Source organism: Pundamilia nyererei, unplaced genomic scaffold, assembly GCF_000239375.1.
Source record: "Pundamilia nyererei isolate P.nyererei 1_Seehausen unplaced genomic scaffold, PunNye1.0 scaffold00117, whole genome shotgun sequence".
In the NCBI taxonomy this organism is placed as follows: domain Eukaryota; kingdom Metazoa; phylum Chordata; class Actinopteri; order Cichliformes; family Cichlidae; genus Pundamilia; species Pundamilia nyererei.
The window spans coordinates 436,688-452,393 of NW_005187518.1; the positions used below are offsets into that span (position 1 = coordinate 436,688).

Consider the following 15,706-nt stretch of genomic DNA (forward strand, 5'->3'; position numbering starts at 1 on the left):
AGAGAGAGAGAGAGAAAAAGGCATGCAGAGAAGACAAGTTAACAGCTCGCTGTGCTGTTTCAAAGCACTCTCTGTCCTGTAACAACCACCTAGCTAGTTTCTCACACAGGGAATGGGACACACTGATCAAATAGGATTTTAATGAACATCAGCAGTCGGAGCCTGAGGAATACACGCTATGATGGCTTAAAGCTACTGACATCTAGCTTGAGTTGGATTTTCATCATCAAAAGAAACAAGAAAAGAAAACATTCCTTTGCTGGTGCTTCTCGCACAGACGAATCAGGCTGCGAGTCTAAGTACGGCGCGAACTGCCCGTCGATTACAAGGAGAGGGAAGCAAATTCGAAAGCAAGTGGCTGACAGAGCCGTGTGTAGACCACGATCATATCATGCTAACCCCCATATTATCCTCCCAAAAAGAAGAAATAAAATGGATAAGAAAAAGGTCCTTATCTGAAGGCTTTCCTCTAGGAGCCTCTCAGTGGGAGGGAGCGTAAATAAGATGTCATCAATAATAGACAGTGAATGTTCTGCTCTCTCTCTCTCACACACACACACACACACACACACACACACACCAGCTCCGACTGATTCCTATCCTGCAGACAGGCCTGCCAACCGCCAGCCTTTTTGCACACGCTCAGATTCACTGTCCTGACTAATCGCTTGTGATAGGGGCCTTTGCCATAATTACCCAGGGCCTTATCACAAACTTATGCGATGCATTTTTCATGTCCTGGCTGCTGGCAGTGCCTTCACTGTCCGTGCTGGCAGTCAATCTACGAAAAAAAGACTGATCTCAGACAAATTCGCGCACACACACCAGTTCAGAGTGGGCAGAATAGGTGAAAGCAGGGTGAAGGGCCAGAGGAGAAAGAGAGAGAGAGGAGAGAGAGAGAAAGGGAAAAAAATATAAAAGGAAGGGAGGGGGAGGGAGGAGAAGGAGCGAAAGATTGGAAGGGAGCAGGAAGGGGGTGGGAGATAGATAGTGAGGAAAGACAAGAGAAAGCAGTCTCAATTTTTTTTTTTTTTTACATAATGCATGAACAAGGGGGCATGAGTAGGAGGACTGAACAGGATCAAATAAATAGGAGAAGTGAAGCCTTGATGATGTGGCGTAAGTGCAACACAAAGCCCCGCTGGGAAGACTTGTTCACTGTCCTTTTGTCTACCCAGTCATAGGGGCATCATGACCTAAATAAAAGTTTAAACCCCAAAGCCCATGCGGTTTGCAAAATAAATGTATGAACAATTGGGCCAAGCCTACATAATGCAATCTTTATGTTAATGACGACAGCAACTGGGGCTACTAATATTCATAAAACTGTGATTTAAAATGCAGCAATGCATGTAAAATGCCACGGGAAAACACAACAGTGCCATTGTCTACACGTCTTGTGATAGGTCAAACACGCTCTAATATACACAGGCTATATTCACGCAATGAATAAGGCCCAATATTTTCCTCGTACCCCTTCTTTCTTTCCCTTCCTGTGCCACGGATCTATCTCCTCCGTGCACGCCGAGATTAGCGAACGTGCGCGCGCGAGCGAGCTCGAGCGTGCGAGGCTGGGACATTTCTGGGAGTTGATCATAATCACAAGGTCATGATCTATCACATTTCCAACGTTCGTGTTTTTAATTGCGTCGCGTCAACAAACACTGTCCCGTCCTGTCCACTTCCCACAGACGTGGCAACGTCTGTGAAAACCTCACTGTGTGTGCAGGGGAAACCGAGGAAAAAAAAGACGGCCGAGTTCATCAAGCATAATCTCTGACACGACTTTAATATAAACTGTTTCACAGCCGTTAGCCGATAAGGTTGCTAATGTTCCCGTCCGCTTTCAACTAAACTTACAGATGTGACAGTTAAAAGCAGAGGGAGGAAAACACAACTAAAAACACTGTTGTGTGTCTGTGCTGCCCGTCTCAACGGTTGGTGTCACCACAGCGCCACCGTATAATAAGTCGCACTTATTTTTTCCCCCTCCGAAATTATCCAACCTTACAACGGCTAAAGCGTCGGGCTAACTACGGCTACTGGCTCCGGTAAAAGTTGAAGAACACGCAATAAAGATAGCCAGCCGTGAGCTTTCCGCTAAAGCGCCGCCGTTTGGCTTTTATTTCGGCGCATCCCCGCGGCGTCGCCCCGGCTTGCCCAGTTGCAGTGTCCGATCGATGTTGAATTGAACAAAGAGGATCAATTTCTGATCAGCAAGAGAGCCACTTTCATCAATGTGAGGAAGAGGTCTTGAATTCTCTTCCGAAACACCTCCGAGGCGGTCGCGAAAAAAGACCAGAAACCCGGCCGCCGAAAGAGGCGAGGGGGCCGAAACGAAAAGAAGCGGAGGCGATTTAAACAGAGGCTGAACTGACCTGTAGTTGTTGTAAGTCAAAGCGCTTCCAATATTGAAACATCGATCCTGCATTGGCCGCCATCTTGAGACATATTGAGACAGGAATGAGATGCTGATAGAGAGCGCGGGGGTTGGAGTTCAGTGGAGAGGACCGGGCGGCCGGAACACCCGGAACGGATCACATCCGCTACCCGCCCCTGCAGCAGCTGGCTCACGGAGCGGAGTCACCTTCCAGGAGTGTCACCTTAATAACGCCATTATAATTGCTTAAATAGCATTTTATCAACATTCAGATATTACAGGTAAACAAGCGAATCGGCATTAAATTACTCCCAATTTTATCGCGCTGAAATAGGCGAAGTTGTTCAGCGCCAGATGAGCCCGTGGTTCGTGCTGTAGCTTGTTTTTAATCAGTGTGCGCGCGTGTGTGTGTGTGTGTGTGTGTGAGTGTTACGGAGAGCAAAGATCATACAAAAATAATGCCAGGAGGCTACTTGGAAGCCATATCTAAGATAAATAAATAAATAAATATATCCCACCGGGGGAAGCAGCCAGGACCAATGTTGTTCCTACTGACTTTACTGTGCTGGAAGATCATTTCAAACCACAGTTAAATCATTTTTATTTTCTTTTTTTACACCTACAGTCAGTGTGCCAGCAAATTCAGCCAGCATTAGAAAAAAAATCAACTTCCTTTCAGTGGTAGTTTATGCATTTTTTTTTACATCAAAAAAATAAAACTTTCATTATTCAAGTAGCACACAACTTGTGTTTTGCAGTACTAGAAAAGTTAACATGTGCCAAAGTCAGCTGCAAAAATATGGCTCACCGTGAATTTAAGCATAATTTAATTCATTAGGGCTACTAAACATAGAATAGAGTGGGTGGGGGCGCGGGGGGGGGGGGGTAACTCTAAATATATGGCCACAATTATCTCAGTTAAATGATCTGTTGCAAATGTTTTGTTTTTGTTATGAAAAGATTGGATCTAGTGTACAAATAGTAAAGAACTGGTAAAAAGATGAAGTGACCTCCAGCTTCTGAGCAGGTTATTTCTTTTAGTTTAGTTTTCTCAGTTTGCAATAATTTGATTAAGGGCATGAGCCTTAAGTTTAAGGAATTCTTCAGCGGCACAGATATTAATCAGATTAGTTAATCAAATAAGCTTGTTGTGCTGTTAATCCAGTGAAGTCAGCGCTGCAGCATTCAGCCCAGTGGTCACAGTGTCACTGTGCATGTATATCGTTTGTTGATGCGACCTTGAGCAATGCACTGAACCCAGGCTGCTCCTGAGGCGTCACTCCTGCTGACCATGTCCTCTGACCCTCTCGGTGTGTGGACGTGTCTCAGAGGGATATGCAAAGAATTTCTAATTACCCTGTATGTATGGGGTGCCCTAAATTCCTGTGTCAAACTGCACCGCCTCGTTCACCTTAAAACGCATCACGCCTCGGCTTCGGGTACACCAAACCAGAGCCGAGCTGCTCAGGTTTATCAGGGTGACACATCTGCTCTGCACATTGTTTTCATTTTTAGCACTTTGTGGCTTCCCAAATTTGACTTGTTGAGTGTGTTTTGAGGCCTGGCAGTGTGGAAAATCCACGCCTGCATTGACACTTTGGAGGGTTTTGTTGTTTTTTGTTTTTTTTTCCTTGAACGCTTGGAGCATTTAACAAAAATATTTCATAGCTTTACCCCCCCACCACCCCCACCCTCAATCATTTTCATTTCTTTACAGCCATTGCACTCTAATTGCTTTGACTAAAAATAACATGAGAATTTGCCATAGATAATAACGCCTCTTTCACTGCATTTTTGTGAATACAAAGGTGGGCATTTTTGTGCTTTGAATTCGCTCAACTTTCAGGCCATTAGTTGATTTGATTTGAAGCTGTTTGTGTCTCCCTCCTCCCAAGAGTATGAATGGTGCTCAGTGCTCAGCTGATATGTAGCCTTAATAGCTTTGCCTTATTTTATACTTCATTTATAGACATAATACAGTGAATTAAAGGCTGGCTTCAGTTTGCTAATCACACCCAGTCACATGCTTTTAATAAAAAATGGACCGAATTGCAGTTAGGAATCAGTCACACGAAGAAATGGATACATCTGCTTTAATTTAATCACTGGGACATAATAGAAGTGTGATTCACATTAAATTGCTCACTAGTCATTTTTAAATACTATTAGCAATTGATCTACAAAAGGAAACAATGAATGCTGTTTAGATGTGTTTCTTTTTAAGATAAAACTGCATATGAACGGATAAATCCTGTGTTTAATCCTCTCATTCCTTTCCCTTTGTTAATCAGTGTCTCCTTGTTCTGGCCTCCCTGACTTATGATGCTACCTATCATTAAGCCAAACCAGAAATACAGGTCTGAGATAATCCGTACCAGCTTAGTTGCTTTGCAATGTGTCCATTATGCTGTATTTGTATAGTTATCTCTTCCCATCTCACAAAGAAAACACTGAAAGGAATATGATGCGTGGCTTTCACGCGGCTGGCATTAGTATGAGGAGTAAAACAGAAAGGAAAAGTTACGTGTGCTGATCGATAAAAAACATGGGACATGTACATGCAAGGGACAAATTAAAGCAATAATAACCAAACTTAGTAAGGTGCTGGGTCACAATGTTTCCGAGTCTCTGGGAATCAACTGGAGGGATGAACACCATTCATCCAAAACGGATTCCCTCATTTGGTGTTTTGATGATAGTGGTGGTGGGGAGAGCCGTTTAACACACCAGTGCAAAAGCTCCTGCAGGTGCTTGACCTCCCCCCTTTGTGGACTGCTTTACACTTTATAGTTTCTCACCTGACTTCTAAAGCCTTGAGTGGCAGAAAGCAAACTTCTCCCCTTCATACAACATCTGTCTTTAAGATTGCTCTTCTGTAATGTTTGAAGGAGCGTCACGGTCATCAGTTGTGTACCATCCACCATGATTTCCAGTGGATCTAAATGCAGATGTGCTTTAAGTCAATGAAGCAAATAACAGTTGAGCGTTGTGACTGAAGCTTCTGCCCCTTCTTTCAAAGGGATCTTTTCCTCCTTCCATTGTGGTAGAAAATGAGAATCCACTGGGCCTGCTCAGCATTTATCTACATGCCACGGAGCATGAGTGGATGTTAATTGCTTAATTGTACCATGCAGTGCACCTGTGTGGAAACATCTGCACTGGCTGTGTCTCTCCACTCATTTATTCAGGGTTTTTCTTTTAGATAGCCTCATTTATTATTGCAGATGTTTTGCTTTGCACAGGATGACTAAATTAGTCAGATATTGTGATTGGAGTGCCTTTGTTTATCCGTGATGCAGTCCATGTTCAGTACAAGAAAAAAGAAACACTGTGGCAGACATGAGGCAAAAAAATAAATCACTCAAAACTCTGGAACAGTGAAAGATTTTTAAAATCTTCCTTTCAAAATCAGTCATCACAAATAAGGGACAGTTGTATGAATAGGATAGACCATAAAATAATTAACAATAACCCATGACTAGACTCTTATCTACGCACATAAAAAGCGTTTTCTTATCAGCGAGACCATTAAATGTTGCTGTGGCTAATGGTCACTTATCCAAACAGAACAGAGATCTTACGCTTTTTATTTACATGAATTGTTCCAAGTGTTGATGCCAAATTGTTGTCAAGGTGTAATGTGCTAATGTAATTTAGCTTTAAAAGAAAAAAAAAAGATCTTTCTAAAAAAAAGATCTTTCGCACAAGTCTACAAGCCGTGAACATTACCAGTCAGTTGATTTTGTGCTGTGCTCTTCTCAAACTCCGCATTTCAACACACAGCATCTCCATGAGGATTTGACTGAAGCTTCACTTGGCTCTGGATTACTTTGAAGCAGCAGGGGGTGCACAGTGTAAGTCGGAACAAGTAACAGTCAGAGTTATCAAACTGCCTACAAATGATCGTGTTCCTGCTACAGAGGTTCATGCATGTTTGCCATGAATGACACGAGTTCGGTGGGGGTTTGTCTCCTTTTCTAACTTGCCTTTTTATTACTCTGTGGTTAAAATTAGAGGGGAGGAAAAACAGCTCAAATTGCTCATGACACGAACAACAGGAGGAACATGTTGTGATTTGGAAATTTAACGTCTAAAAAGCCTCATCGGTACTTCTGGTTAAAGTTTAAATGTATAGAAATAGGCACAGATTCTGTGTCACTGCCATTATACAACTAGAGCCAGAGCCACGGGCTAAAAGCAGCCTTTCTGTCCTTTAGCTTTCCCACTTTTCTCTGTTTATGTCCCTTTTCCTCCTGCTCATTGACTCTGCCTGTAAGGTGCTTTTAGCGGGCCTTGTGTGGCCGGGTTAGAGATGGATGTGTGGCCCTTGGGAGCCGCAGGCAGAGTGCAACACTGATCATGTCAGACAGGCTGGGGAGGCTGCATAAGATCATCATCACCCAGCAGTGGAGTGAATCGCCGCAGTGGCACTTTCACACAACCTCTGACCTCCGGTGCAACCTCTGAGGTCATGATCAAGGTCAGGGGTCAGCGAGGGCCTCAGCGATCGTGGCGTCCGCAGGCCCCGCCTGGCTCTTCTTCTCCTTGTTTGTGTTCTCTCCTTCATTTTTCTCCTCTCACTTTTCTCTTCCCCTCATCTTCTATCTGTTTTTTTTTCGCTCACGCTCTCTGTTCGCCCCGGCGGGACCAATTGAGACATCCAATCCCCTGGGAGTGTGAAAAGGAGAGCAAGAGAAAATCAATAGGGAAGATGAGTGAAGACCTGGAGGTCCCATCAAAAACTGAATGCTTGTCTGTGTGCTGGCATGATTCACACATCCACAAAAACACATACAGATACACAGCGGTATTGCTTTTGAGAGACAGGAAGGCAGCAGTAAACAGCAGTCTGGAAATCGTAGCAAACAACTGGATGGGTCTGCAAAACATCCAGTTTGATGGCTTCCCAGGTCAAAACAGAGTGACATGAAGAGCTCTTCTGTCTGTTTTGTGTGTGTGTGTTTTTCTGTCCTTTTATCTAGATTGCATACATGTGCCCACAAGTCTGTTGTTGGAGAGATGTTTGAACCAAGAAAGACGCAATATCGATCTCTCTAGAGAGATTCAAGGTCTGCAACAACAAGTGAAAGAGCACGATGTCACATAAGTTCTCTTCCAGCAGGCGAGACGACACAAACATAAATGCCAGGCTTTGTGTGTATCATCGTGGCTGTAATCTGAGCTGTGCAAAATGTCACCATATCACCAATCAGCTCGACTTTAATTATAGTACATTTACAAACACATTTGCATGGCTTTGTGCTGCATAAAAGGCTTAAAATAAATAAAACTGAACCAATAAAAGGAAAAAGCAAACGCATCCCTACGTGTCATTTCCTGCACTCAAGAGCCTCTGCTATTTTGGAGAAGAAGCACACATGTTTATAATGTTAAACCTCACTACTTGTCTACATAACTTATGTCTGGGTAGATTTCTTCCCAACACAAGATAACCCCAGGCAGGACATTAAATGATTGGCTGAAAATAGAACTGTTCAGATGAAAGGGAGAATAAATAATGCACAGAGAATACAAAACCTCTTGTGGGGATAACTAGTCGTGCATGCACATGCAAACATTTCTTCCATGGTGAAGAAAAGTGAATGGATGTAACAGGAAGGAGGAGGACCCAGCGGAGACACACATGCTTCTTGCTTCATCTCCTCCCACTCCTCGTCTGCCATTTTTTTCCGCTCACATTCAGACTTCATGACATACTCTGTGTCTGTGGGGAGGAATAACATCGTCCCAGTCACGGCGTGTTTTTCCTGCCCACCAGAGCTCAGACACAACACACAGTGCACGGTTTCCATCCCTGCTGCCTCATCATTTTTTATGAGTTTTGATCAGAATGGATTCATATGATGACAACAGCTGATCCCTTTACAGGGAGAGTAATACGCCATTGTGTTAACAACTTTTTTTTTAAAATTTGAAATCACCAAATGAAAACAGTGAGTCACGTCGTAGTTAGAGGGTGTTGCAATGTTGGGTTATATCTAATAAATAAAACATTCAAGACAAACCTTTTCAAAGCACCGCTGCTGCATGACTAATTTGCAGCTGGGATGTTTATTCATTGGCGAAATTAGACATGCACGTTTTGAGGAAGATCCTTAATGTCACTACACACACAGCAAACGGCACAGGACGGCGCACGGGCAAGCTTTGCGCTTGTGTAGGGAGACACCAAGTGGTCAGTGACAAGTGTAGCGTCTCACAAGAGGCCGTGTCAAGTTTTCAGGGGCCAAAGAACTGCTGCTGACAAGAGCTCCCGTCTGTCATCCTTTAAAATGCCAGGGATTGTTTACACGACTTAATAATCATAAACAGTAGTTCAGGGGTTAGAGCCACGCAATAGTGTTCAGTGTTACACTTTCTGCACGCTCGATTTAAACCTCAGTCTTACCTTGTTTGGATTATACTCGCAAACTGACTCACGAGCCGATTTCTAAAGGGCCTTCTAATTAAAAAACATTTGCTTGTTCTATGAGCGGATCGCCGCGCCCTGGGTCAAGATGTTTACGCTAAAAGTGCCCGAAAAGTCCTCCGACAGTCAACAGGCCTCACAAAGGCCCCATTCAGCTGTAACTGGAAACTACGCTGCCACGTCAAGTATATCCTGCAGCACAGGGACAAACTTTTGCTTTTACTTTACATGAGCCATGACGGTAGTTTGAAGTTTCTCGACGAGTCGGACAGGTGAGACAACAATGAGGCAACAATAGAAGGAGTATTTTTGGAGCTGTGGAACGCCATTAGCTTTATTGGCTTAACTGTACCTTGCTCTCTTTATCGCACCTGAAACTACAATGACTTTAAAAGTAGAGCACACTGGGTGTGACTGCACGACTGTAATGGACTCCGGTGTTTAACCTACTTTCCCCGAAAAGCCTCAAATGGCTGTGCGGATGTCTCAAAGACGAAAACTGATATTACAGCAGTTTTGGGGGAATCCGCAGGGTGAAGGGCGTCGATGGGAATTGGGGATCTCTGGAGACCAGAGGGCCGCCCCTCAATTGCAGCTCACGGAGCAGACAGACGCTCAGGGTTATTCCGGCGGAAAAACCGCTGCGTGTGTGTTCTCACAGGGGTCTGCTCCTCTGTGTGCGTGGCCACCGTGGTTTTCCTGTTACTCGTGGGAGTCTGCCTGCTCTACCTGCCGGATGCATTAGCGCCTGACCCGCTGGTTTCTCTCAGCCCGGTGACGCTGCTGATTTGGACGCATCCATTCGGTCAGTATCGAGAACTTCCGGACTGCCTCGAGCTGTTTCAGATAGACGGCTGCACGCTCACGGACGACGAGCTCAGGTACCCACAGGCTGACGCCGTGATAATTCACCACCGGGAGATTGCCACTGGCTACGCCGATCTCCCACCAGAACCGCGGCCACCTGCGCAAAAGTGGATATGGATGAACTTCGAGTCTCCCACGCACACGCGTGGACTCTGGCGTTTAGGGGGTGTTTTTAACCTCACGATGAGCTACCGGACAGACTCGGACATTTTCCTCCCCTATGGGTATCTGGTCCCCCTCGCGCGCACAGAGAGGGCTCTCCAGAAGAGCTTTGCGCTGCCGCTTCGTGGATCTTACAGCTCCAAACTCCTGCGGTCACGCTTCGTGGCCTGGGTCATCAGCAACTGGTCGGAGTCCCAGGCGCGCGTGACCTTCTACTACCAGCTGCGCCAATACATCCAGATCGATGTGTTCGGGCGCGCGGGCTCGCCGTTACCGACAGGCAGCGTGGTGCCGCTCGCCAAGCGGTACCTGTTCTACCTGGCGCTGGAGAACTCCCAGCACACCGACTACATCACGGAGAAGCTGTGGAACGCCGTGCTGGCCGGTGCAGTCCCCGTGGTGCTGGGTCCGTCCAGGCAGAACTATGAGCGTTTCCTGCCCCCCGAGGCCTTCATCCATGTGGACGACTTCCCCTCAGTGGAAGAGCTGGCCCAATACCTGCTGATGCTGAGGCGGAGCCCAGCTCAGATGAGACGGCACCTGGACTGGAGGAGGGGCTACGGCGTACGCCAGCCGACCTTCTTCAACGAGCACTTCTGCACGGCCTGCAGGGCGGTCAGGAAGACCAGAGGCAGGACTAATGTAGTCACAGACCTGACACGTTGGTTCCACTCGTGAAAACATGCATCAGACCTCCAGCACCTGTTTGAAATGACGGCAAAGCCGAGAGATAAGACCGTGAGAGGGGAAAGATTTACTAACCACATGCTGCTTCCAGAGTTTACATATCAAATCTTTTTATCATCAGTGAAAGGGTATATTTAATTAAGGTGATTTATTAAATAGTGTAATAACTTAAATACATTTATGATCATTGATCTTATCTGAGTGAATTCTTATAGAAGTTATTTTTTATCTTAATTAATTAATTTATTTTAACTGACTCCCATCTAGCCAGTAAGAGTCCTTCTGATAAAACAGTTGGAGTAGAGTTAACCTTCTGCACCAGGGCTTAACAACACAACATCTGTAATTTAGACCAGCGGTGTCAAACATAGGGCCTGGGGGCCAGAATCGGCCTGCAAAGACTCCAATACGCTCATCTGGACACCTTTAGAAAATCTGAAGGAGTGCATAGTATTTGAACTTATAATTGTATTTTCATAAGTTTTACAGCTTTTCCAATTGATAAAGTGCTTTTAAAAAAAAAAGTGAATTCATAAAAATGTTATATTTTGTAATTACAGGAGAGTCAGTGCAATAAACAACCAGAACTTTTTATGTAATGTAGTTTCACTGTTCTGGCTCACTTAAGATTAAATCGGGTTGTATGTGGCCCACAGTGTAAAATTAATTTGACTTGGCTGCTTGGCAAAATTAAAGTGTGTGACAAAGAAGAAAGACCACAGTCTTCAGATAATATTATTTTATTTTTATTTTTTTAAAGTGACCAAATGTTCATGTGTGACTGTGACTATATATTAAAAATATCTGAGTGCCTGCTAATTTTGTTCAGGTTTCACACCTCTGTGAAGCAGCTTTTACCTGATAGTGAAATGGGAAAAGAAAACATGAGGAAGAACAAACAAATATGCTGGTGCAGGAAATAAGCTTTCCAAGAAAGGGCACACATGTTTACCTGCAACTTCCTCAAGGTGACTCAGAAAGAATGCCACATGTCCCCACCACAGCCTGCTCTTTGTGTCTGCACATCACTAATCACTTTATTGCAGCGCTGTTCCTGCTCTGAGTCATTTTTAAAGGTGTCATTAGACCCCAAACCTAATACTGTTCAAACCTGAGGCGCTGGGGTTTTGCATTTTTCATTTAAGATTGCATAATAAGCACACGCGCACGCTCGTTTTGCTGATATTTTTACTATCTTTTATATATTGTTGTGGCTTCGGCTGTGGCAGTAATGCAGAAAACGAGAAAAAAAACAAGGGAGGAGGTGAACACATGTGCATCAGCAGTCACTTGATAGGACTGCTGATGATGTGATGCAGATCATTTAAATTTACACCTCTGCATTGGGGCCGTGGCACAGAATTAACACTTCGCACTGTCAAATGAGACATTTCCTACAGGCGGCAAATAATGTTGTTCCCCATAATGAGCTGATGCCTCAACAGCTGGTGAAACCACTCACGTCTATCAGCAATAATGGTTTCAGATGGCCAGAACAGCCAGAGCCCTTATCCCTGTCTTAATCCCATTCATGCGAGCATATCTGGTTACTGTTAGTACTGGTTACCATCTTTGCTTTCAAATATAGATCCATTAATCTATACCTCTCCACTGTGGACAGAACAGGTGCTAGACAGCTGACATATGGACACACAGAAAGCAGACTTCTCTTAATGTGCATTAAAAAGCGCATCTGATCACTGAGAAGACTACAAAAGGAGCTACACAGCGGTAACACCCTGAACAGGATATCTGACATGCTTACTATACATATTTCCCTGCAAACACTGTGATGCTTAGCAACTTTTATTTATGTGTCTCATGCTCGTTTAATTAAAATTTGTGATTGTGTTTACACAGTAATCAATATGACTGTCACGATGCTTCTTGTTAAGCATTAAATCTTACAAATTAAGAAAAAAATATATGAAGAAATACAATCAACTGCATGATCGTTTATAAACGATCTCCAATCTCTGTGATGTTTATGCTGACTGACACAGGTTGCCACCCAAGCTGTTTTCACTTAACCGAACCACAGCAGATCTGGTATCTCAGTGGGCATGTGTTACAGGCACCAACAAGAGGCTTAAAAAGAAGGAGACTTGAGTTCTGAGTAGAAACAGATCCAGGAGTTCAATGAGGTTAGAGTACAGATGCCAGTGTGTGTGTGTTTGTTTGTTTGTGCGTGTGTGTGTGCACGCTAATAGGGCTCACTCCCTTTTGCTCTGTGAAGCTGAACTGCCTCTTCTGGCAGTTTGCATCCTCTGCTAGCAGGCTTTCACAAATATGGACCAGAGCTTAGTCAATATCATACATAAGAGATGCCAAAGAGCTTCTTCTTTAACTCTATTTTTAAACAATTTCTTGAAATGCAGATGATAGAGGAAAATGTGAGTTTAAGTTAAAGAAAAAGTCTGTTATTAACTGTTGATCAGCTTGAATTAAAAGAAAAACATCAAATTTTATCACCTCTTTTTAAAAATCTATTTGTGTTTTCAAAATGTGTTTATATTTGCATTTACCGGTAGATGTTCTATATTTGTGAACCATATGCCCACAAAGTGGATACAAACCAAAGAATTTATTTCTTCCACATATAATAATAACTTAAAGCTAGTCAGATATTAATATTTTAAGTCATAGTCATTCATATTTAAAGATCACAGACTAGGTTGATTTTAAAAGTATCCTTAATGTTTTTTATGGGTTAAAAAAGTAGTTACCTGAATGCACTCACAGAAAGGATTCTGGTGTGTGCTGCAAAGTCCAGATTTGTTAGCATCAAAACATTACGTTTTAGCAGGGTGACACAAAAAGTATCATCTCAAGGTGAGTCAGTGCAGTGTGCATGGACGTCTTTGAAATGAACAGTCCCTGCTCGCAGCGTTACCTGTGTTTTGTCAGAAACTGACCCCGAGCAGACGATTCTCAGTGCCTTCGAGGTCTTTGACCCAGAAGGAGCAGTAGTTCCTCAGGATGGGCGGAAAAGAGCGACTGTGAGATATTATTCACAGTTTTTACAGCAGAGACTCGGTGACCCTTCGCAGGAATTCATCACACAGATAACAACGAATTAGACCAATAAAGGAGGCGTTTCATGATGATGCAAAGCTCAGCCGAATGTAAAGTCAGAGAGATTGAAACAGTGATTCTTGTTCCTCGTTGCTCCCCTGCAGCACGAAATAACACCTCATGTCACGGGCTGACAAGTTTACAGAGGATGAGGTGAGTCGTTGCTTGGCAACAAGGTGAAATATCGGATGTATCAATATGAGATACAAGTGGTCGAGATACTTTTGAACAACTATAAAGTGAGCCTTGATGAATACTCGGAATAAAAGGCAATTTGATTATTTAAAGCCCTTAAATACCCGCTGCAGCTTATTACAAAGATCCTTCACAGCTCCTTCTTCAGTAACAGTGCCATTCATAACCTACATGGCCCCTGGCTAGAGACACAGTAATCTCATTTGTGCAGCAACAGATGTTTCTCTTAAAAACATCCGTTGACTGGGGAGTGAAAACTATGCCTCTCATTCTCTCGGGAGGGTTCAAAGAGACCAGTATAATCACTATGAAATTTGTCACATTTGTACTGGTTTAAAGAGATATGCAGACTTACTGCAGACTCGCTATGTTGTAAAACAGCAAAAGCTCTCCTTCTCTGTCCCTCTCACACAGCCTGCACATATTTTATAAGGAAGCTTTCATGTTCTGTTTATCAAAACACCGCGAAGGGGGGAGGTAAGGGGGCCAAGAAAATGCATATGAAACAACAAAACCCCTCGACAAATAAACAGCACAGTGTTCCCATGGCAGCGCGTTGCATTAATCTGAAGGCTGGTTTCCCATGGCTGTGTCTCACTGCCCCATAGACCTCCACTCTGTCTCACTGATGGCTCCTGTGATTGCAATCATCCATCTTACTGTCAAAAGCAAAAAAAAAAAAAAGAAGGGCAAGAAAGGGGAAATCGCACACACCATCTCGCTCTCGCTCCCTTGTGTCCAGCAAACAAGGCACCCCAATGTGAGCAGAGCCGACACATGGACCACAGGCCCTCTGCATTGTGTGTGTGCCCGGGCTTGTATGATTAACAGCGAGAACATGTGTGGGTGTGCATCTTTGGTTGTCTGTGCCTGCACTATACTGCATGATCAGTCACTGGAGTGTACACGGGGGGGAAGCGGTGGACATGTCTGATCTTGCAGCTGATCAAAAGCACCAGAGACTTGTTCCCTTGTGGTCGTGCGAGCGGGCCCTCATATCAACACGTCTCTGTTCAGTAGACAGGAAAAACAAGAGGAGAGAGACAGACAGACAGAGGAGGAGGAGGAGGGGTACTTGAAGAGAGAGACAGAAACAGGCAGGCATAGCAAAGATGAAAGGATGCATAAAGAGGCCAGAGTGGAGTATGACAATGATACATAACCGCACTTATCTCTCTGTTCTGATGAGCTAATTGAAAGGCAAAAGTCAGCTCTGTTTGTGTCTGTAGATTTAACAGCGTGCGTGATCCTTCGATGCAAACCTGACAGCAACTGTCTGTAAAACGCTAAATGTGGAGAAAGAAGAAAACTCTGATGTCTATAAACTTCCCCTCGGGATGCGGCTGGTTACCTTAACTACAAGACCTTGTGTTGTGTGATCACCCACAGAGAAGACAAAGAGCAGGAGCGAGAAGAAGAAGGGGAAAAAAAGGAGGACAAAGGGAGGAGGAAGATGAGGAGGTGGAGCTTCTGTGAAGCTTCTGCTTGTAAATTGTCTGGCCACGCTGTGAAGTTGTGGTGTGAGAATGTAATTATGTGCAATAAAGTGGTGATCCTATGAAATGAATCCCTTTGTTGTTTGCAACTTTAATCTCACTCCAGTATAACCAACGCAGAGACGTTTCTGCTGAGCCCAGCGTTTTGCAAACGGAACAACAAAGCCCACCTGAACATGATTTAGTGTAAAAGATAAAGAGACGTGCACAAACACACCAGAACAGATGTATTTAAAAGGTAGACTCAACACTCTAAAACATATGATTACTTATGACACCGAAGACAAACAGATCGGCCTATTGTCGTGATTAACGACTAGATCAAAACTTGGATCTTGTCGTAAACTCGCTTCCTTGCCAAAAGTCGTAGAATGAGATAAAACACATTCTCATGTCTGAACAATAATAGACTGT

The 15,706-nt window shown here is 44.0% G+C and overlaps 2 protein-coding genes across 4 annotated transcripts in view; one reads left to right on the top strand and one right to left on the bottom strand.

The window, feature by feature from the left end:
• cux1b (cut-like homeobox 1b) overlaps positions 1 to 2,757 on the bottom strand; it is a 62,224-nt gene extending 59,467 nt beyond the window's left edge. For 2 of the 3 annotated variants that reach the window (XM_005742091.2, XM_005742090.2), the window contains exon 1: positions 2,379 to 2,757. In XM_005742091.2, the coding sequence (XP_005742148.1) occupies positions 2,379 to 2,441 (63 nt within the window). In that variant the 5' untranslated portion in view covers positions 2,442 to 2,757. The remainder of the gene's footprint in view (positions 1 to 2,378) is intronic. The other variant, XM_005742092.2, reaches the window with a different exon arrangement.
• Positions 2,758 to 9,105: 6,348 nt separating this feature from the next.
• Positions 9,106 to 10,785, top strand: LOC102201543 (alpha-(1,3)-fucosyltransferase 4-like). Its single transcript, XM_005742097.1, has one exon. It carries the CDS (start codon positions 9,357 to 9,359, stop codon positions 10,515 to 10,517), a length of 1,161 nt encoding a protein of 386 aa, XP_005742154.1. The 5' UTR covers positions 9,106 to 9,356; the 3' UTR covers positions 10,518 to 10,785.
• The last annotated feature ends 4,921 nt before the right edge of the window (positions 10,786 to 15,706 follow it).

Bases quoted from the DNA above. Each gene is read 5' to 3' on its own strand.
- LOC102201543 (XM_005742097.1), top strand. From the start codon at position 9,357: ATGGGAATTGGGGATCTCTGGAGACCAGAGGGCCGCCCCTCAATTGCA.